Source organism: Rattus norvegicus, chromosome 5 (genome assembly GCF_021556685.1).
Source record: "Rattus norvegicus strain SHRSP/BbbUtx chromosome 5, alternate assembly SHRSP_T2T, whole genome shotgun sequence".
NCBI lineage: Eukaryota > Metazoa > Chordata > Mammalia > Rodentia > Muridae > Rattus > Rattus norvegicus.
In genome coordinates this window covers 122,075,563-122,096,746 of record NC_141538.1, presented here as the reverse complement: position 1 = coordinate 122,096,746, position 21,184 = coordinate 122,075,563, and the positions used below count along the sequence as shown (strand labels likewise).

The 21,184-nt window shown below is 41.4% G+C and overlaps 1 protein-coding gene across 4 annotated transcripts in view; it reads right to left on the bottom strand.

Moving 5' to 3' along the window:
• The window catches only part of Dnajc6 (DnaJ heat shock protein family (Hsp40) member C6), a 156,560-nt gene that overhangs the window by 9,155 nt on the left and 126,221 nt on the right, over positions 1–21,184 (bottom strand). For all 4 annotated transcript variants that reach the window (XM_087549066.1, XM_087549068.1, XM_087549067.1 and 1 more), the window contains 3 exon segments: positions 16,780–16,914; positions 14,670–14,738; positions 12,013–12,132 (listed from right to left, as the gene is read on the bottom strand). In XM_087549066.1, coding sequence (XP_087405192.1) covers positions 12,013–12,132; positions 14,670–14,738; positions 16,780–16,914 — 324 coding nt within the window.

The window sequence follows — 21,184 nt, the reverse complement described above, 5'->3', positions numbered from 1 at the left end:
TGACACATTGTAAAGACTTAATAAGCATTTGGTCATAGAAAATAGCAATGGCAGGCTGGCACTGGAGTCTATTGTTGCCCCTCTCATTTTCCATCACCAACCCCTGTTTTTGAGGCAAGGTCTTACCATGTAACCCTACGGTCTAAAACTCCCCATGTATGCCAGGCTGGCCTCACATTGGTGATTCTCCTTACCCAAGAGTGTTTTGGAATAGAGGCAACACTAGCATATGCTGCTTACTGACAAAATATATCTATATCCCCCTAGACCCTCTTGTCCCTAGCACATCAATATATGTTTTAAGTCTGGGTGTTCACCCTGTACTGTGGTTTCATTTTATATTTTAAGGATACTTACTTTGTTCTAAATATATCTGCTCATCATTTTAATATTTGATTCATCTCCTATTTATAGGACAAAAACCTCATGAACTAATGGCACCTTCCAGATTTCCAATGGCTCCCATCAATTGCATGTTCATTTAGGAACCACTCTGAGCATCTTCTACATGCTAGGCTGCAGACCCAGCAATGAAACAGTGGGTGCTAACATGGCTCACATGGGACCTGTGAATACTGTATGACTTTGTAATGTCTAACTTCCCAGAATATGTCATACTCACATGAAACGATTCTACATGCAGAGATGCCATCGAAGTGGTGAACTGGCTAAAAAGTAGCACAGCTGCTAGACCTAGGTCTCAGCCACCGTCCCACAAGCTGAAGAAGCCTTGGCTTTCCACCTTGACTGTGCGTCAGGATTATCTAGGGAACTTCTCATTCAATGTCTTGCCTAACCTAGCACCTACACAGTGGGTATTTATATTTGATTAACATTTCTCCCTCCTACCATAGTGTAAGCTCCCCTGGGAAGGAATGTCATCTGACTTCGCTCATTATTCCATCCAGAATGCTTAGCAGAGTACACATAATCACAAAGACCAATCAAATGAGGAAACCAAAGCTTACTGGTTCAAAATGGAGGTCGTCTTTCTCTGAGATCTCCTAGCAAGTCTGAGAAGGCTTAACACTTCCTGGTCCTTTTTCCTTCTGACCTGACAACAATTTCAATTCATTTCCTCTATTAAATAGTAACTGGTTTCCACTTTTACTAAATTAGATTTTCCTAAAGGACAAAGTGAACTGCTTCCTGAATCAGCACACAGATTTCAGGAAAGCAATTCTGAAGTCCTCCTTGAATCAGCCTTACCTTTTCAAGTCCACTTCTCCCAGCCCATCCCCACAGACCACAGCTCTTCCCACTAGCAGCCATTTTAGACATCCCCTCTCCTCTGACTGGACTCCTTTCTCTACCCATATCCTAACCATATCACTGACTTCAACTTAGAAACCACCGTGGTCCACCTCTCCTATCTTTGGACCCTGGCTTATGCGACTTCAGATTCTAGGTAAACTTCTCCAATCGTTAGTCCCTTTGGAAGCATAAGGGATTACCTGGATCACAGAAAACTCCATCCTCACATCTAGGCCAGTTACTTCTGAATATCTAGGGAGTGGTTGGACATTGATGTTTGTGTTAGAACTGGTTTAATCAAATGATCTTAAGGAGGCCTCTGTCATTGTTTCTTTTCTGAGTTACTGTTAGATTGTTTAATGAATAGAAATTTCCACTTATATCTGCCACTGATGAGTCTGTTCACCCTGTGGCCTTAGTGGGAAAATCATTTAAAATTATTAAGTTGTATACCTTAAAAAGTAGAGAAGTATAAGAAGCCAGATTCTGAGAAGGAGGCTGTGAGAATTACTACATTTCCAAACTGCACATGCAGGCTCCTTGTTTGCGATGATACAGGTTTAGCTACTCTGAAACTATTGGTGCTGTCTGATTATAAACTGCAACCTGAGGAAGTGGAAGACTCAAATGTGGAGTAAAAGGCAGAGAAGAAACTGGGAGTCAGATTAGCTGTACACACACACACACACACACACACACACACACACACACACACACACTCACACCAAACACACATACCCTCTGGCTCCCAGAAGGAAGAGAAATAACACTCCAATAATCATACTTAGTATGCAGATCTTGGCTTCTAAATTTTGCTTCCCATAAAAATGACTACTGACACCTTTAAAAACGAAGACACCTAGAACTGGAGTGTAAGAAGCTTGGGAAATGGCAGACAATCCTACTGTCTGTCCACCAAAGAGGATGCCTCTTCCTTTCACTCAATAGAGTTGAGTGAAAAAGACATAAAAGGCAAAGGAGCAGTCGCAAAACAGAGCAAGGACTGGAGGAACAGCAGAGTAAATAACACCAGAAGCGGTTGATAATCAGCTGAACCAAAAGGAAGGCAGCTTGTCTGTCCTGAGATAAGCGACATAAATGTTGGGCAGATAAACAGAAAATAAATGGGTGGAGACAGACAGACAGACAGATGAATGATAGGATAGGTAGATAGACAGATGGGTAAGAAAGAAAAAGAAGAAAAAAAGGGGAGAAAAGGGATGGAGGGAGGAAGAGAGGAACAGAGAGAGAGAAGGAGGGAGGGGAGAGAGTAATTTTACTTTATCCTTTGAAAACTGTTAGTTTCATCAATTCATTTACTGAGCTGATTGATTGATTGATTGATTGATCGATTGATTATTGATGGGTTTTAGAAAAAAAAGGTTTCTCTATATAGCCCTGGCTACCCTGGAATTAGCTCTTCTACACCAGGCTGGTCTTGAACTAGGAGATCTGACTGTCTCATCCTTCCAAGGGTTAGGATTAAAGGTGACCACCCAATTTGAGTTTGTTTTTATTTTTGTTTAGTTTTTTTAGTTGTTTGTATATTCTAGATATTAATACTCTGATAGAAAGGAGCAAAGAATTTTCTCCTATTCTGTAGGCTATATCTTCATTTATTAACTGTCCCCTTGCTGTACAGAAGATTTTTAATCTTATAAGGTCCTATTTGTTGGGTAATATTTCCCAAACAACTGCAGTCCTCTTAAGAAAGGCTTTACCTACGTAGATATTGTGCCAAGACATTTTCTCTCCTTTTTCCTCTAATGCTTTCAGAGTTTCAGGACTTCTGTGAGGTCTTTGATCCACTTGGAGTTGTTTTTTGTGGGAAGTGAAATATAGGAATTTGTTTTCCTTCTAGTACATGTAGACATCCAGTTTTCTTAGTGCCATTTGTTTAAAATGCTATCTTTCTACAATGTATATTTTTGTCATCTTTACCAAACAGACAAACAAACAAACAAAATGCACATATGTAGGCAGAGCTCTAGGTTATATCTAGGTGCTCGAGTTCACTAACCGCAGTCTGGCTCTGTATCCACACGCTACACTATTTCAATCACTCTAGCTGTGCAGCATAACTTGAAATTGGGTGGTGGTATTTCCAGCAGCATTGATTTTGCCCAGGATTTCACTGGCTGTGTTCCTTTGTGCCTCCATGTGGACATAAAGTTTTTTTTCTGTTTCTGTGAAGAGTACCATTAGAATTTATATACAGATTAGAATTATATAAATATGATTTATTTTGTTTTAGGATCATTGGTATTTTTTGGGTCTGTGTTAGGGTGTCTGATTCTCTGGAACTGGAGTTAGAGATGAGTGTGAGTGGCCAGGTGGGTGCTGGGAATTGAACCTGGGTCCTCTGGAAGAGCAGCCAGTGCTCTTAACCACTGAGCCATTTCTTCGGTGCTGGAAGAGAATTTTGATTGGGGTTGCATTGAGTCTGTAGGTTGCTTTTTCACCATAGGATGGCCATTTTCTTTTATTCTTTTTTTTCTTTTTTTATTAACTTGAGTATTTCGTATATACATTTCGAGTGTTATTCCCTTTCCCGGTTTCCGGGCAAACATCCCCCTCCCCCCTCCCCTTCCTCATGGGTGTTCCCCTCCCAACCCTCCCCCCATTGCCGCCCTCCCCCCATAGACTAGTTCACTGGGGGTTCAGTCTTAGCAGGACCCAGGGCTTCCCCTTCCACTGGTGCTCTTACTAGGATATTCATTGCTACCTATGGGGTCAGAGTCCAGGGTCAGTCCATGTATAGTCTTTAGGTAGTGGCTTAGTCCCTGGAAGCTCTGGTTGCTTGGCATTGTTGTACATATGGGGTCTCGAGCCCCTTCAAGCTCTTCCAGTTCTTTCTCTGATTCCTTCAACAGGGGTCCTATTCTCAATTCAGTGGTTTGCTGCTGGCATACACATCTGTGTTTGCTGTATTCTGGCTGTGTCTCTCAGGAGAGATCTACATCCGGCTCCTGTCGGCCTGCACTTCTTTGCTTCATCCATCTTGTTTAACTGGATGGCTGTATATGCATGGGCCACATGTGGGGCAGGCTCTGAATGGGTGTTCCTTCTGTGTCTGTTTTAATCTTTGCCTCTCTATTCCCTGCCAAGGGTATTCTTGTTCCCTTTTTAAAGAAGGAGTGAAGCATTCACATTTTGATCATCCGTCTTGAGTTTCATTTGTTCTAGGCATCTAGGGTAATTCAAGCATTTGGGCTAATAGCCACTTATCAATGAGTGCATACCATGTGTGTTTTTCTGTGATTGGGTTACCTCACTCAGGATGATATTTTCCAGTTCCAACCATTTGCCTACGAATTTCATAAAGTCATTGTTTTTGATAGCTGAGTAATATTCCATTGTGTAGATGTACCACATTTTCTGTATCCATTCCTCTGTTGAAGGGCATCTGGGTTCTTTCCAGCTTCTGGCTATTATAAATAAGGCTGCGATGAACATAGTGGAACACGTGTCTTTTTTATATGTTGGGGCATCTTTTGGGTATATGCCGAAGAGAGGTATAGCTGGATCCTCAGGCAGTTCAATGTCCAATTTTCTGAGGAATCTCCAGACTGTTTTCCAGAATGGTTGTACCAGTCTGCAATCCCACCAACAATGGAGGAGTGTTCCTCTTTCTCCACATCCTCGCCAGCATCTGCTGTCACCTGAGTTTTTGATCTTAGCCATTCTCACTGATGTGAGGTGAAATCTCGGGGTTGTTTTGATTTGCATTTCCCTTATGACTAAAGATGTTGAACATTTCTTTAGGTGTTTCTCAGCCATTTGGCATTCCTCAGCTGTGAATTCTTTGTTTAGCTCTGAACCCCATTTTTTATAGGGTTATTTGTCTCCCTGCGGTCTAACTTCTTGAGCTCTTTGTATATTTTGGATATAAGGCCTCTATCTGTTGTAGGATTGGTAAAGATCTTTTCCCAATCTGTTGGTTGCCGATTTGTCCTAACCACAGTGTCCTTTGCCTTACAGAAGCTTTGCAGTTTTATGAGATCCCATTTGTCGATTCTTGATCTTAGAGCATAAGCCATTGGTGTTTTGTTCAGGAAATTTTTTCCAGTGCCCATGTGTTCCAGATGCTTCCCTAGTTTTTCTTCTATTAGTTTGAGTGTGTCTGGTTTGATGTGGAGGTCCTTGATCCACTTGGACTTAAGCCTTGTACAGGGTGATAAGCATGGATCGATCTGCATTCTTCTACATGTTGACCTCCAGTTGAACCAGCACCATTTGCTGAAAATGCTATCTTTTTTCCACTTGATGGTTTTGGCTCCTTTGTCAAAAATCAAGTGCCCATAGGTGTGTGGGTTCATTTCTGGGTCTTCAATTCTGTTCCATTGGTCTATCTGTCTGTCTCTGTACCAATACCATGCAGTTTTTATCACTATTGCTCTGTAATACTGCTTGAGTTCAGGGATAGTGATTCCCCCTGAAGTCCTTTTATTGTTGAGGATAGTTTTAGCTATCCTGGGTTTTTTGTTATTCCAGATGAATTTGCAAATTGTTCTGTCTAACTCTTTGAAGAATTGGATTGGTATTTTGATGGGGATTGCATTGAATCTGTAGATCGCTTTTGGTAGAATGGCCATTTTTACTATATTAATCCTGCCAATCCATGAGCATGGGAGATCTTTCCATCTTCTGAGGACTTCTTCAATTTCTTTCTTCAGAGTCTTGAAGTTCTTATTGTACAAATCTTTTATTTGCTTGGTTAAAGTCACACCGAGGTACTTTATATTATTTGGGTCTATTATGAAGGGTGTCGTTTCCCTAATTTCTTTCTCGGCTTGTTTCTCTTTTGTGTAGAGGAAGGCTACTGATTTATTTGAGTTAATTTTATACCCAGCCACTTTGCTGAAGTTGTCTATCAGCTTTAGTAGTTCTCTGGTGGAACTTTTGGGATCACTTAAATATGCTATCATATCATCTGCAAATAGTGATATTTTGACTTCTTCTTTTCCGATCTGTATCCCCTTGACCTCCTTTTGTTGTCTTATTGCTCTGGCTAGAAATTCAAGAACTATATTGAATAAGTAGGGAGAGAGTGGGCAGCCTTGTCTAGTCCCTGATTTTAGTGGGATTGCTTCAAGTTTCTCTCCATTTAGTTTAATGTTAGCAACTGGTTTGCTGTATATGGCTTTTACTATGTTTAGATATGGGCCTTGAATTCCTATTCTTTCCAGGACTTTTATCATGAAGGGGTGTTGAATTTTGTCAAATGCTTTCTCAGCATCTAATGAAATGATCATGTGGTTTTGTTCTTTCAGTTTGTTTATATAATGGATCACGTTGATGGTTTTCCGTATATTAACCCATCCCTGCATGTCTGGGATGAAGCCTACTTGATCATGGTGGATGATTGTTTTGATGTGCTCTTGGATTCGGTTTGCCAGAATTTTATTGAGTATTTTTGCATCGATATTCATAAGGGAAATTGGTCTGAAGTTCTCTTTCTCTGTTGGGTCTTTGTGTGGTTTAGGTATAAGAGTAATTGTGGCTTCATAGAAGGAATTCGGTAGTGATCCATCTGTTTCAATTTTGTGGAATAGTTTGGATAATATTGGTATGAGGTCTTCTATGAAGGTCTGATAGGATTCTGCACTAAACCCGTCTGGACCTGGGCTCTTTTTGGTTGGGAGACTTTTAATGACTGCTTCTATTTCCTTAGGAGTTATGGGGTTGTTTAACTGGTTTATCTGTTCCTGATTTAACTTCGGTGCCTGGTATCTATCTAGGAAATTGTCCATTTCCTGCAGATATTCAAGTTTTGTTGAATATAGGCTTTTATATTAAGATCTGATGATTTTTTGAATTTCCTCTGAATCTGTAGTTATGTCTCCCTTTTCATTTCTGATTTTGTTAATTTGGATACACTCTCTGTGTCCTCTCATTAGTCTGGCTAAGGGTTTATCTATCTTGTTGATTTTCTCAAAGAACCAACTTTTGGTTCTGTTGATTCTTTCTACGGTCCTTTTTGTTTCTACTTGGTTGATTTCAGCTCTGAGTTTGATTATTTCCTGCCTTCTACTCCTCCTGGGTGTATTTGCTTCTTTTTGTTCTAGAGATTTTAGGTGTGCTGTCAAGCTGCTGACATATGCTCTTTCCTGTTTCTTTCTGCAGGCACTCAGCGCTATGAGTTTTCCTCTTAGCACAGCTTTCATTGTGTCCCATAAGTTTGGGTATGTTGTACCTTCATTTTCATTAAATTCTAAAAAGTCTTTAATTTCTTTCTTTATTTCTTCCTTGACCAGGTTATCATTGAGTAGAGCATTGTTCAATTTCCACGTATATGTGGGCATTCTTCCCTTATTGTTATTGAAGACCTGTTTTAGACCGTGGTGGTCCGATAGCACGCATGGGATTATTTCTATCTTTCTGTACCTGTTGAGGCCCGTTTTTTGACCAATTATATGGTCAATTTTGGAGAAAGTACCATGAGGAGCTGAGAAGAAGGTATATCCTTTTGCTTTAGGGTAGAATGTTCTATAAATATCTGTTAAGTCCATTTGGCTCATGACTTCTCTTAGTCTGTCTACGTCTCTGTTTAATTTCTGTTTCCATGATCTGTCCATTGATGAGAATGGGGTGTTGAAGTCTCCTCCTATTATTGTGTGAGGTGCAGTGTGTGTTTTGAGCTTTAGTAAGGTTTCTTTTACGTATGTAGGTGCCCTTGTATTTGGGGTATAGATATTTAGGATTGAGAGTTCATCTTGGTGGATTTTTCCTTTGATGAATATGAAGTGTCCTTCCTTGTCTTTTTTGATGACTTTTAATTGAAAATTGATTTTATTTGATATTAGAATGGCTACTCCAGCTTGCTTCTTCTGACCATTTGCTTGGAAAGTTGTTTTCCAGCCTTTCACTCTGAGGTAGTGTCTGTCTTTGTCTCTGAGGTGTGTTTCCTGTAGGCAGCAGAATGCAGGGTCCTCGTTGCGTATCCAGTTTGTTAATCTATGTCTTTTTATTGGGGAGTTGAGGCCACTGATGTTGAGAGATATTAAGGAATAGTGATTATTGCTTCCTGTTATATTCATATTTGGATGTGAGGTTATGTTTGTGTGCTTTTCTTCTCTTTATTTTGTTGCCAAGACGATTAGTTTCCTGCTTCTTCTAGGGTATAGCTTGCCTCCTTATGTTGGGCTTTACCATTTATTATCCTTTGTAGTGCTGGATTTGTAGAAAGATATTGTGTAAATTTGGTTTTGTCATGGAATATTTTGGTTTCTCCATCTACGTTAATTGAGAGTTTTGCAGTTTACTGTAGTAACCTGGGCTGGCATTTGTGTTCTCTTAGGGTCTGTATGACATCTGTCCAGGATCTTCTGGCTTTCATAGTTTCTGGCGAAAAGTCTGGTGTGATTCTGATAGGTCTGCCTTTATATGTTACTTGACCTTTTTCCCTTACTGCTTTTAATATTCTTTCTTTATTTTGTGTGTTTGGCGTTTTGACTATTATGTGACGTGAGGTGTTTCTTTTCTGGTCCAATCTATTTGGAGTTCTGTAGGCTTCTTGTATGCCTATGGGTATCTCTTTTTTTAGGTTAGGGAAGTTTTCTTCTATGATTTTGTTGAAGATATTTACTGGTCCTTTGAGCTGGGAGTCTTCACTCTCTTCTATACCTATTATCCTTAGGTTTGATCTTCTCATTGAGTCCTGGATTTCCTGTATGTTTTGGACCAGTAGCTTTTTCTGCTTTACATTATCTTTGACAGTTGAGTCAATGATTTCTCTGGAATCTTTTGCTCCTGAGATTCTCTCTTCCATCTCTTGTATTCTGTTGGTGAAGCTCGTATCTACAGCTCCTTGTCTCTTCTTTTGGTTTTCTATATCCAGGGTTGTTTCCATGTGTTCTTTCTTGATTGCTTCTATTTCCATTTTTAATTCCTTCAACTGTTTGATTGTGTTTTCCTGGAATTCTTTCAGGGATTTTTGTGTCTCCTCTCTATGGGCTTCTACTTGTTTATGATTTCCTGGAATTCTTTCAGGGATTTTTGTGATTCCTCTCTGTAGGCTTCTACTTGTTCTCTAAGGGAGTTCTTTACGTCTTTCGTGAAGTCCTCCAGCATCATGATCAAATATGATTTTGAAACTAGATCTTGCTTTTCTGGTGTGTTTGGATATTCCGTGTTTGCTTTGGTGGGAGAATTGGGCTCCAATGATGCCATGTAGTCTTGGTTTCTGTTGCTTGGGTTCCTGCGCTTGCCTCTCTCCATCAGATTATCTCTAGTGTTACTTTGTTCTGCTATTTCTGACAGTGGCTAGACTGTCCTATAAGCCTGTGTGTCAGGAGTGCTGTAGACCTGTTTTCCTGTTTTCTTTCAGCCAGTTATGGGGACAGAGTGTTCTGCTTTTGGGCGTGTAGTTTTTCCTATCTACAGGCCTTCAGCTGTTCCTGTGGGCCTGTGTCTGGTGTTCACCAGGCAGGTCACTTGCAGCAGAAAAGTTGGTCTTAACCTGTGGTCCCGAGGCTCAAGTTTGCTCGTGGGGTGCTGCCTACGAGCTCTTCGCGGCGGCAGCAACCAGGAAGATCTGCGCTGCCGTTTCCGGGAGCCTCTGTGCACCAGGGTTCCATATGGCGTTTGGTGTTTTCCTCTGGCGTCAGAGATGTGTGCAGAGTGCAGTCTCTTCTGGTTTCCCAGGCGTGTCTGCCTCTCTGTAGGTTTAGCTCTCCCTCCCACGGGATTTGGTTGTAGAGAACTCAGGATGGCCATTTTCATCACATTAATTCTTCCATCCAGGCCATGGGCACAGCCAGGGGAGCTTTCCTTCTTTCAGTGTCTGCCTCAGTTTCTTTCATAAGTATTTTAAGGTTTCCATTATGGAGATCTTTCATTTTCTTGGTTAGTTTATTCCAAAAGTTTTGTGATGTTCTGTTGTTGCTTTTGAGGCTACTGTGAAGAGTATTTGTTACCTTTCTTAGCATAAATATTATTAGTATTCAGGATGGATACGGGCCTTCTAAGTTTTTTGTTTTTGGGTTTTGTTTTGTTTTGTTTTTAGTCCTGATATTTTGCTGAAAGCATTTATCAGCTTCAAGAGTCTTCTGGTGGAGTCTTTTTGGTCTCTAGTATATTGAACCATGTAACAACACATAAGGATGCTTTTGACTCTTCCCTCTCTTACTTATATTTTAATTAATCTTCCTATCTTATCACACTGGCTGAGACTTCAATCACTACATTGAATAAGAGTGGAGAAAGTGGACGTCTTTGTCTTATTTTTGATCTTAGGAGGAATGTTTTGAGTGATGCTTCATTTACCACTGGCTCTGTGTTTGCCACACGTTGCTTTTACGACGCTAAGCTATGTCCCCTCCATTCTTAGCTTTTCAAAAGCTGTCATTGACGGATGTTTGCTTCTGTCAAGAGTTCTGTACTGAGTCCATTTCTATGATGCATTACATTTGATGACTTGCATATGTCGAACCATCCTTGCGCTTCCAGAATGAAGCTAAGTTGATCATGGTGAGTGATCATTTTTATGTGAACTCAGTTTCCAAGTATTTTACCGAGAGCTTTTGTGTAACTCTATCAGGGAAATTTTATTGTTGTATCTTTACCTGGTTTCGGTAGCAGGATAAAACTGGCTTCATAAAAAAGTGTGTATGTGTACCTTTCATTTAATTTTACGGAATACTTTGAATAGGGCTGGTACTACTACTTTGTAATGCCCTGGTATAATCATCCGTGAATATATGTGGGCCTGGTGATTTTCAGTTGTAGTTTTGTTTTGTTTGTTTGTTTGTTTTATTTTGTTTTTAAGATCACTGCTTCCTTGCTTATTACAGAGCTGCTTGAATTGCTTCCCATCTTTAACTTAGCTAGGTCAAATCATCTAGAAATGCAACCGTTTCTTTTAGGTTTCCCAATTTAGTGGAATATTAATTTTTAAAGTATGTTCTTGTATTTTATGAATTTCACTGCTACTAATTGTAATTTCTCCTTTTTCCCTTCCAATTTTATTAATGTGCATCTTCTCTTTTTTTAGTTTTGTGAAGGATTCGCCCATCTTATTTACTTGTCTCTTCACTGTTCTGTTTTTTTGTATTATTTGTTCATTTCTATTTCACTCATTTCTGTTCCAACCTTAACCATTTGTTTCCATTTGTTTCGTATTTGGCTTGTTCTTGGCTGAGAAAAAAGAATTTTAATGTAGTAAATATTTGTGCAAAGCCTTTCTCTCTTCCCAGTGGTAAACATTTACTTTTCTATGAGTCTCACCTGAAACCCACTTTACAGTAAAAGTCTATGATCTGAACCCCTTGTGTAACCCTAGTGGCTCTGGGGTTTTTTTTTTTTTTTGTTGTTGTTGTTGTTGTTGTGGTGCTGGTGGTGGTTTTATTTTAATTATAATCCCATCCAAGGCACCTCTGGAGCTACTCTAACCTCATTAATTTAAAAGAGGCAGAGAAAGCAACTCTTTGAGGTGTTACTTGAAAAGAATGCAAAACAGTCTATATGGCTAACATTAAGATACTTATACATGGCTCTACTTTGAGAAGCCCGCACCTATGCACTCAACCCTGTCTCAATTTCTTCCCCAGTTCCTCTCTTTCTCATAAAACTAGGGTTTTTGACTCCAACTTTGCTTTGAATTGAGGCCAAGGCTCCAGTTTTACTTGAGATCCCAGAAAGATTAATGGAATTCTTACGTTGCTATAGGAACAGTGTGGAGCTGTGCTTCTGTTCCTGCCACAGTTGACATTAGCATCGAGTATTATTCACATCGTAACCTCATGAGTGTATATATACCTAGTGTCCCCAAGTCAGCGAAGGGATCCAGAGTCTGGGGCTTGCTCTGATGGGTAGGGGTGCCGTGTGTTGAGCCTGTTGGGCTGGTGGCAGCCGATTTGCTTCCCATCCCAAAACCTCCTGAAAAGGAACAGAGATCGTTGAAGATGAGTTAGTACCTGAATTGGATGCTCGAAGTCAAGAGTTCCAGAGTCCCTGCTCAGCGGTCTCTAAGGCAAATTAGGATGGAGTCTGGTAAAGTGTAAGAAGTCTCTGGATGCTCTTACTCCGTTTTAGGATAGTGGTGACCCAAAGCAAGGATAAGACACATATCAGGCATGAGATCTTCACAGTCCACGCATGCCATTGCCCATGTTTACCCCTCCTGCCTCAGTTCTCTCTCTCTTCAGAGATCTGGATTCAGGCTGTATCTCAACTCCTCTTGCCACCCTGGTTGGGGGGAATCTTGCTTACCATCTTTCAACTACACCATTTTTAACTTTAAAATTTATGTATGAATAGCTTATTTTATGTGTATGGGTGTTTTTTGCCTGCATGTCTGTCTGTGGACCTTGTGTCTACAATATCCACAGAGAAGAGAAGAGGTCATCAGGTGCCCTGGAATTAGAGTTACAGACAATTGTGAGCCATCAGGAATCTAACCTGGGTCCACTGCAAGGACAGACAGTGTTCTTAACCATGAACCATCTCTCCTGCCATATAGACTGTTTTTAACTTCTTTAAAATAAAACAATTCAAAGTCACAGGTAATAAAAGCAAAAGGCAGACAAATTGAATGAGAAAGCCTGTCTGACAAGGAGTACAGTCAACAAAGTAAAAAAAGAGTAAAGTATACAACAGGGGACAGTATTTGCCAACCATTATTCTGATAAAGAGTTTGAGCCAGAGTATGTAAAACAGCAGCTAAAGTTTAATGATGAATTGACAAATGACTTGATTTAACATTTCAGCTAAGAAGGTTTGCACATGATCACACACATAAGAAGATTCTCAACATCACTCTCTTAGTTACCTTTCTATTGCTGTGATGGGCACCATGACCAAGTCAACTTATAGGGAAAAGAGTTTATTGGGGCTTACAGCTCCAGTTGGATAGAGTCCTTGACCATCATGGTGGGGAGCATGGCAGCAGGCAGGCACAGTACTGGAGCAGTACTAGAGAGCTTGCATCTCACCCACAAGCATGGGGCATAGAAAGCTAACTGGGAATGGGGTGGGGTTTTGAAATTTCAAGTCCACTCTCAGTGACACACCACCCCCTTCTCAAACAGTTCCACCAACTGGGACCAACTACTCATTTATGTGTGCATTCTTATTCAAATCACCACAGTCACTGATTATTAAAGGAAATGCCAATCAAGTAAACAATGAGATATTACCTTATGCCTGTCAAGATTGGTGTGATGGTTTGTACTTGCTCAGCCCAGGGAGCGGCACTATGAGAAGGTGAGGCCCTGTCGAGTAGGTGTGGCCTTTTGGAGTAGGTATGGCATTGTGGGTGTGGGCTTAAAGAACCTCATCCTAGCTGTCTGGAAGCCAGACAGTTAAAGATCTAGAACTCTTAGCTCCTCCTGCACCCTGTCTTCCTGGATGCTGTCATGTTCCCACCTTGATGATACTGGACTGAACCTCTGAACCTCTAAGCCAGCCCCAATTAAAATGCTGTCATTTATAAGACTTGCCTTGGTCATGGTGTCTGTTCACAGCAGTAAAACCCTGACTAAGACAATTGGCATTTGTTAAAAAAAAATAGGTGTTTGTAAGAATGAGAAGGAATCGGAATCCATGTACTCTGTGGGCAGAAATGCAGAATGGTACCACTACTTTGGGAAGTAATATACAGAATCTTCACTGATTTAAAAAACCATGATTTAGTATCCATGTTCCTGGGAATATATCCAAGGTACTCATTAATAAGGACCTCAAGGAGATATTACACAACCGTAGTCATTAGTCCTGTCCACAGAAAATGACAGGAAGGAAAAATGTTAGGTATTATGTGAGCAGTGAAATATGAGTGAGCCTTTAGAAAGGAAGAAATATTCTTATGGATTACAATATGGATAAACCTTGGGACATTTTATAAAATGGCGTAAGGCACTCACAAAAGCACAAATGCTATGACATTCTACTGAGTAGGAAACCTATCCAGTCAAACTCAGTGAAAATAGGCTGCTGGTTATCTGGGGCTGAGGAGAGGAAGCCATGGAAACTTGGTGGGGTAGAGCTTTGTGAGCAATGGGGGCAGGGATACATCTACATTGTTTTATTTATACTTACTTTGCTGTATAGGGTAAATAAACATTGTTTGCTCCATTTCTCAGATGAGAAAACTGAAGCTAAGACTTATCCAAAGTCAACAACATAAAAAAAACAAAAACCAAGAACAGGAAAGTCTAAGTGGTAAAACCAGTTCAAATTCATCTAATTGTACTGTTGAGTCTTGGAAAGTCAAATAGTGTGCGCACACACAGACACACAGACACACACACACACACACACACAGGCTTCATGTCATCAAGTACATTGGTAAGCAGATCTTTAGGCATGATCAAACTACACAGTATACTATAATATTTCAAGTATTTCATCTTGGCTGAAGGACCATGCATTTGCCACTGATCATGTGTATACAAAAATAATCCACTGGTCTTTACCTGGTTTGGCATGCCAGTCCCAACCTCCAGCAATGTCTGGTTGGATGTTCACAGCAGGAGTGCTAGAAGCTGCAAATGGAGAGGAGATGGATGAGAACAAGGTGGCTCAGAACCCGCTCTTCTGAGTTTACATAGGACAATCTAGCCCTCATGGCTCTGCACTGCTTCTAGAGAGTTAATGGATTCATTCCGCTGCCTGGGCTTTTACTCCACTCTGCAACAGGGATATTTGCTGCTTTCACCTGAGCATGCTCACCGGAGCTCGGTAGAAGTCGGAGGCTTTTGCCGTTCATTCCTTGGCTTACCTCTATGTTGCCTTTGTATCCACTGACTTGTAATTATCATTGTGCATGTGTCTTTCTCCCTTAAATTTTGAGTACCTTGAATGCAAGAACTATCTTTGTGTACTCCACTTCTATACTTATTCTGGGTCATGCAAAAAGAGGGAAATATCCTTAAACTCAGTGTGGCTTAGCTCAGTGCAGAGAAGGGCAACAAGGCACAAACCACTCAGAACTGGGCCCTGTTTTTGCCTTGGCTTTGACGTGAATTGAGAATAATGAGCCATTCAGAACACTGATTAGGCAAAAACTATGCATTGCCCACTATGCTGGTGGCAGATATGTGTCTACTGTCACTCAAAAAGAAACCTGATGGGGTTGGGGATTTAGCTCAGCGGTAGAGCGCTTGCCTAGCAAGCGAAAGGCCCTGGGTTCGGACCCCAGCTCCGGGAAAAAATCCTTAAAAAAGAAACCTGATAGAGCTTCAACAGAGACTACTCTGACCTCTCACAAAGTTCTGAGTAGAACTGAAATGAAATGTATTGCCGGAGGAGAGAATCTCTCTCTAGGACTCTGCCCATAAAATTCAGTAGAATTCAGTCACTAAACTAGCATTACAATTGGCATTGAAAACACACACACACACACACACACACACACACACCACATACATACACTCCACAAACACACATACACCACAGATACACACACCACATACACCTACTACACATATACACCACACACACATTTCACATATATACCTCATATATGCATCCCACATACACACAACAGACATGCACACACCACCACCACCACACACACACACACCATATGCCACACATATCCCACTTACATACAACACAAATATACATGCACACACACATCACATGTACATACACTATACACACATTACATGTACATATACCACACATAGACACATGCCCACATTCCACACAAACGAAGGGCCTAAGGCACCAGGACCAGCATTCTAAGGCTTCATAGTCATCTGTAGTATTTACCCACTGTCAACATATCATGTGCCTTCCCATTGGTTAGTTAATTTAAAAGCACACACCATTACATCATTATCAGTGATGATAGTTCTTTCCTTTCTACTCTTCCCTGCTTCAGCTCAGCAGTCACTCAAGAAAAAGTTCCAAAAATAGGCAGCTTTGTCAGCATTTGCTCACGGGCTTCCTTTACATTCTGATGTTAATTCTGATATCCATCAGAATGTAAAATGGAGAGAGAGAGAGAGAGAGAGAGAGAGAGAGAGAGAGAGAGAGAGACCTGAATTGCTGAAAAGAAGATAGTAAGGAGGAAACTGGGAAATGAGATCCCAGGCATAAGGATGGTAGAGTAAATGGGGTCTACACAGGCCATGACTGGGTACACAATGCTGTCTCTTATGTTGGGTGAAATGAGGCATTATGAGTTCATAAATGACATGGATTACATGTAAATAAGAAAATAATAACAGTTAATCATCATCCTGCATTTGAAATACAAAATAGAATTTATAAATCAGTAAAATATGTTAATTTAATGAGCAAATAATCCAAGTACAAATAATGACTGTTTTAAAAAATATTAAGATACCTTGCATTCTTTTTTGCACAGGAAACTTTGGAATCTGGTGTTTGAATATATTTCAAATCAAATCAAACTAACCCATCCTGACTACTCTGTACCCATGCACTGATAGCAGCTATCACAATACACACACACACACACACACACACACACACACACACACACACACACAGCACTTAGTGTTGTCTTGTGGGAAATCACTCTGCTATACCACTGAATAGAAAACACTTTCTTACCATGCACTGTAGGGGAAGGGCTTCTCGTGGGCTGCAGAAAGGGGTCGCTAGAAGCATTGGATGTGTTCAGGAAGGAGCCCAACAAATCCTGACCTGGTGGCTTAGCAGGGGCTCCAAAAGGGTCAAAGGTGGCACCTAGAAAACAAAGGGAAAATGCATTTCTTTATCCCGTCATTTAATTGTTCTATAAATATTAAAGAGTTACCACTACTACTTGGCCAACACTTGAGAGATCAGGATGATGCTTGCCTCCTGACTTCCCCAGCCCTTCCTAGCCTCACAACATTCTCCGGAACTAACAGTGGGTCCCACACAACAGGAATCACCCCACCTCTGCAGATCAAAGTGTCTGGATTTATTTATTAGAAAAGCCATAACTCCAAATGACGGTCCAATTAGCTTTTATAAATCCTGTGTGTATGTGTGGGTGTATGCATTATATGTATGTGTAGTGTGTTAATGAGTATGTGTAGTATATGTATATGTGTGTGTGTGTGTGTGTAGTATATATATGTGTGTGTGTGTAGTATGTGTGACATATGTGTGGGGTGTATATGTAGTATGTGTATGTGTAGTGCATGTATGTGTAGTGTGTGTGTCAACGTGTGTGTATGGTGTATGTAGTATGTTATTGTGTATGTGTAGTATATATATGTATAGTGTGTGCGTCAGTGTATATGTGTGTGGTGTGGTGTGTATGTATGTGTAGTGTGTTGATGTGTATAGTGGATGTATGTGTGGTATGTGTGTAGTGTGTAGTGTGTGGTGTGTGTATGTGCAGTGTATGGTGTGTGTGTAGTGTGTGGTGTGTGTGTGTAGTGTGTGGTGTGTGTGTGTAGTGTGTGGTGTGTGTGTGTAATGTGTGGTGTATGTGTGTAGTGTGTGGTGTGTGTGTAGTGTGTGGTGTGTGTGTAGTGTGTGGTGTGTGTGTGTAATGTGTGGTGTATGTGTGTAGTGTGTGGTGTGTGTGTAGTGCATGGTGTGTGTGTGTATGGTGTGTATGGTGTGTGGTGGGTGCGTGGTATGTGTGTCAATGGGGTGTGTGTGGGTGGGTGTGTGTGTGGTGTGTATGGTGTGTGGTGGGTATGTGGTGTGTGTGTCAATGGGGTGTGTGTGTGTGGTGTGTATGGTGTATGGTGGGTGTGTGGTGTGTGTCAGTGTGGGGTGTGTGTGGTATGTGTGCATATGCACACGTGTACACCACACCATAGAGTGCAGACATCTGTTCTCATCTTCTGCCTTGTTTGAGATAGTGTCATTTTCCTGCTCATACATCAGATTTGTTGGCCTGGAGCTCCTGGCTTATCTTTCTCTACTTCCCATCTCCTTGTAGAAGTGCTGGGATTACAGGTATTCATCCTACATCTCTAGCTTTTATGTGTTCTGGGGATTCAGACTCAGGTTCTAAAACTTGTATGGCAAGCATTTTTACTCAATGAGCTATCTCCCCAAGCCAGCTTTTGAAAATCGTAGCAACGTAAAACCAGTAAGCCATAGTCAGAGTACCCAAGAAAACAAGATCAACACAGATGAATCCAAGAGTCACCCAAAATGTGTACAGGCTACAGGAGTTCAGTGACTAGTGAGTGTTCATCTAAAAGGAATTAATGGGAAAATACCAGGCAGGGGGCACTACTATAAAGAAAAATAATAGAAAACCCCCTCACTGGACTAGAGATGTAGCTCAATTGGAGGAGTATTTGCCTATCATACACGAAGCCTTGGGTTTGATCCCCAGCATCACATAAGACTAGGCATGGTGACACATGCCTATAATCAGTATGTAAAGATAGAAATGGAAGGATCAGGAGCTTAAGGCCATCGTGGACTACACAGTGAGTTCAAGCTCAGCTTGAATCATGTAAGACCCATCTCAGAAGGGAAAGACAACCTCCCTTAGTAGGCCTTGCTTTGACCTTGAATAAAGTGACCTTTGGCTCACTTGAAAGCTAAAGTCAGGGCAGTGAGTAAAGCTGAGCTCTCAGCCACTCTCGAGTCTATGGGACTCAGCTTATTAGACCTAGAGCAGCAGTCCTCAACCTGTGCATCCTGACCCCCATTGGGTCCTTTCATAGGGGTCGCCTAAGACCACCGGAAAGGACAGATGTTTGCATTATAATTGATAGCAGTAGCAAAATTATAGTTGTGAAGTAACAATGAAAACAATTGTATGGTTGGAGGTCACTACAACGTGAAGAACTGTATTAAAGGGTTGAAGCATTAGAAAAGTTGAGAACCACTGAGCTAGAGAACTAAGAAAGGGGACTAAGAAGGAGGGAAGCTCTGGTTATCGGCAATAGTGAATCTTCTTGGGGCTATACTGTGTTACAGAGGTGACCTTGGATGGTCCTCAACTTCTCCCTGGCAGACAGAAGTGCTGTTACCGTCACTCATTCCTGGAGAAACCGGGGTTCAGAAATTTGCTCTTGTTCAACTCCAGGAGACACTTTAGGCTAGACTCATGTTCAAACTTTCCAGCTCAAAACTCCAGATAGCCCCCACAAGCACTAGTTACGAAACATCATGCCGATCACCAAACTGCATGGAGACTGACTACTGCCTACTGATTTCTCACTGTTGAGCAAGGAACAAAAGCTCCTTGAACTACCTAAAGTGAGATGTCACTTCCAAATCGGTAGGTACCGAGCTGATGACTGTTGCTTCCTGGAGTGGGGCTGACCCATTCTAGAAATAGAGCTCGAGAACCAAACCAGCGAACAAACACTTCCCACTGTCACGATGCGATGAGGCATGTGGCTCACACACTTCCAGCTATGGCATCAGCGGCACAATGTTCTCCCAACACCTGCACTGTTGCAGTAGTAATGATACCATACTGTTTCCGGCCATGGAGTCCAGGATGCACATCCCTTACCCTACTTTAGTAGTCATGAGCCCTCACCCTCTCTGACACAGGTTGGCAGGGTAGCTGTAAAAGGACAATCAGTAAGCCCACTCATTTCTAGGTTGAACCTAATCAGTGGAGAAAACACTAAAGACTTCTTACATTACTGGAGCACTTTTAATACCACCTTGTTTAAGAAACTCCCTAATAACCAAGAGTGAAGTGTAAATACTGTGGATGAACACTCAAGAGTTAGTCTTTACCTTTATGCCCATAAGTATTATCCCTCGCTAAGAAAATTAAGAGGATTTTTGTTGTGGTATTGTTTTGGTTTTGAGACAGGGTCTCACTATGTAGCCCTGGCTGGCCCAGAACACTCTATATAGACCAGGCTGGCCCAAAAATCAGAGCTCCACCTGCCTCTGCTTCCCAATTGCTGGGCTTAAAGGCATGTGCTATCACATCTGGCCAAATTAAGTTTTTAACAAGGCTCCCCAGCTATTTAAGTGTTAGTCCTGTGATTCAAACGCAGGCCATGAGTTCTAGACTTGGCCTCCGTTCTGTTTCTTTCTGGAGGGACAGGACACAGGAGCTACATCTAGGACTGCCACTAACAGCTGGGTATGCTGGTCAGCAGATGTATGATGTCCAAGACAGAATAACTGATGTCGAGGGTGCCGTCTAGCTCCGACATGAACGCACTGACATGACGAGCTAAATTATCAAACATCCTTAGGATGGTTTGTCTTAAAATTCAGCCATGGAACACTGTGCTGTCTTTAACCTCGGGACTTTGTTTTGCCCAAAGACTTTTTTACTCATCCTGGTGAATCAGAACTGGGTGGAAGAAGGCAAAGCATAGAAGAAAGAGGCACAATGTAGGATGCAGGCTCCTGGGTATACATCCAGCCACCACCAATCCACACTCTATGATTATGGGGAAAGGTTCCTATAGCATCCTCCCAGCCTAGGTGGTGGTTAAGATTCATCTCTTTACGGTTTCTAATGCAACATCATCTTGGTTAGCAGTGACAGTCAGAGAGCTGGTTTGTGCTGGTTATGCAGAAGCTGTAGTGAATCTCTGGTACCCAGCTAGATCACCTTGCACATGTTAATGCTGTGACTGACCTGGAAACTGAAGAGTCACATCTGTGGTGGTGTGTCAAGTGAAACTAGCTAGGTATATGTGGCTCAGACGCCCTACAAAGACCAGCCACACTTCTCTCTGCACACATGCTGCTGGTTGGAGCCCCTCAAGCATATTCTGGTGTATTCAAACACTTCTCTGTTTAGCCAAGGTATATCCAGAAAACTAGAATTCAAAGAAAGTATTACAGGAGGTCTGCAGGGGGTTGGGGGGGACCCTGAGTCTACAGGTCAAGATTGGACCCTGGTCCCATCCATTCCCAGCTGTTTGAACAAATGCTGCTAATTAAACTCTAAGCTTCCACCTCCTTAACTCTAAAGTGGAGATAACAGTAGCATCGGTCTGCTGAATTTTAAAGGAAATGATGCATATTTGATCATGCATTCCATATCTGGCAAATGGTGGGTATCATG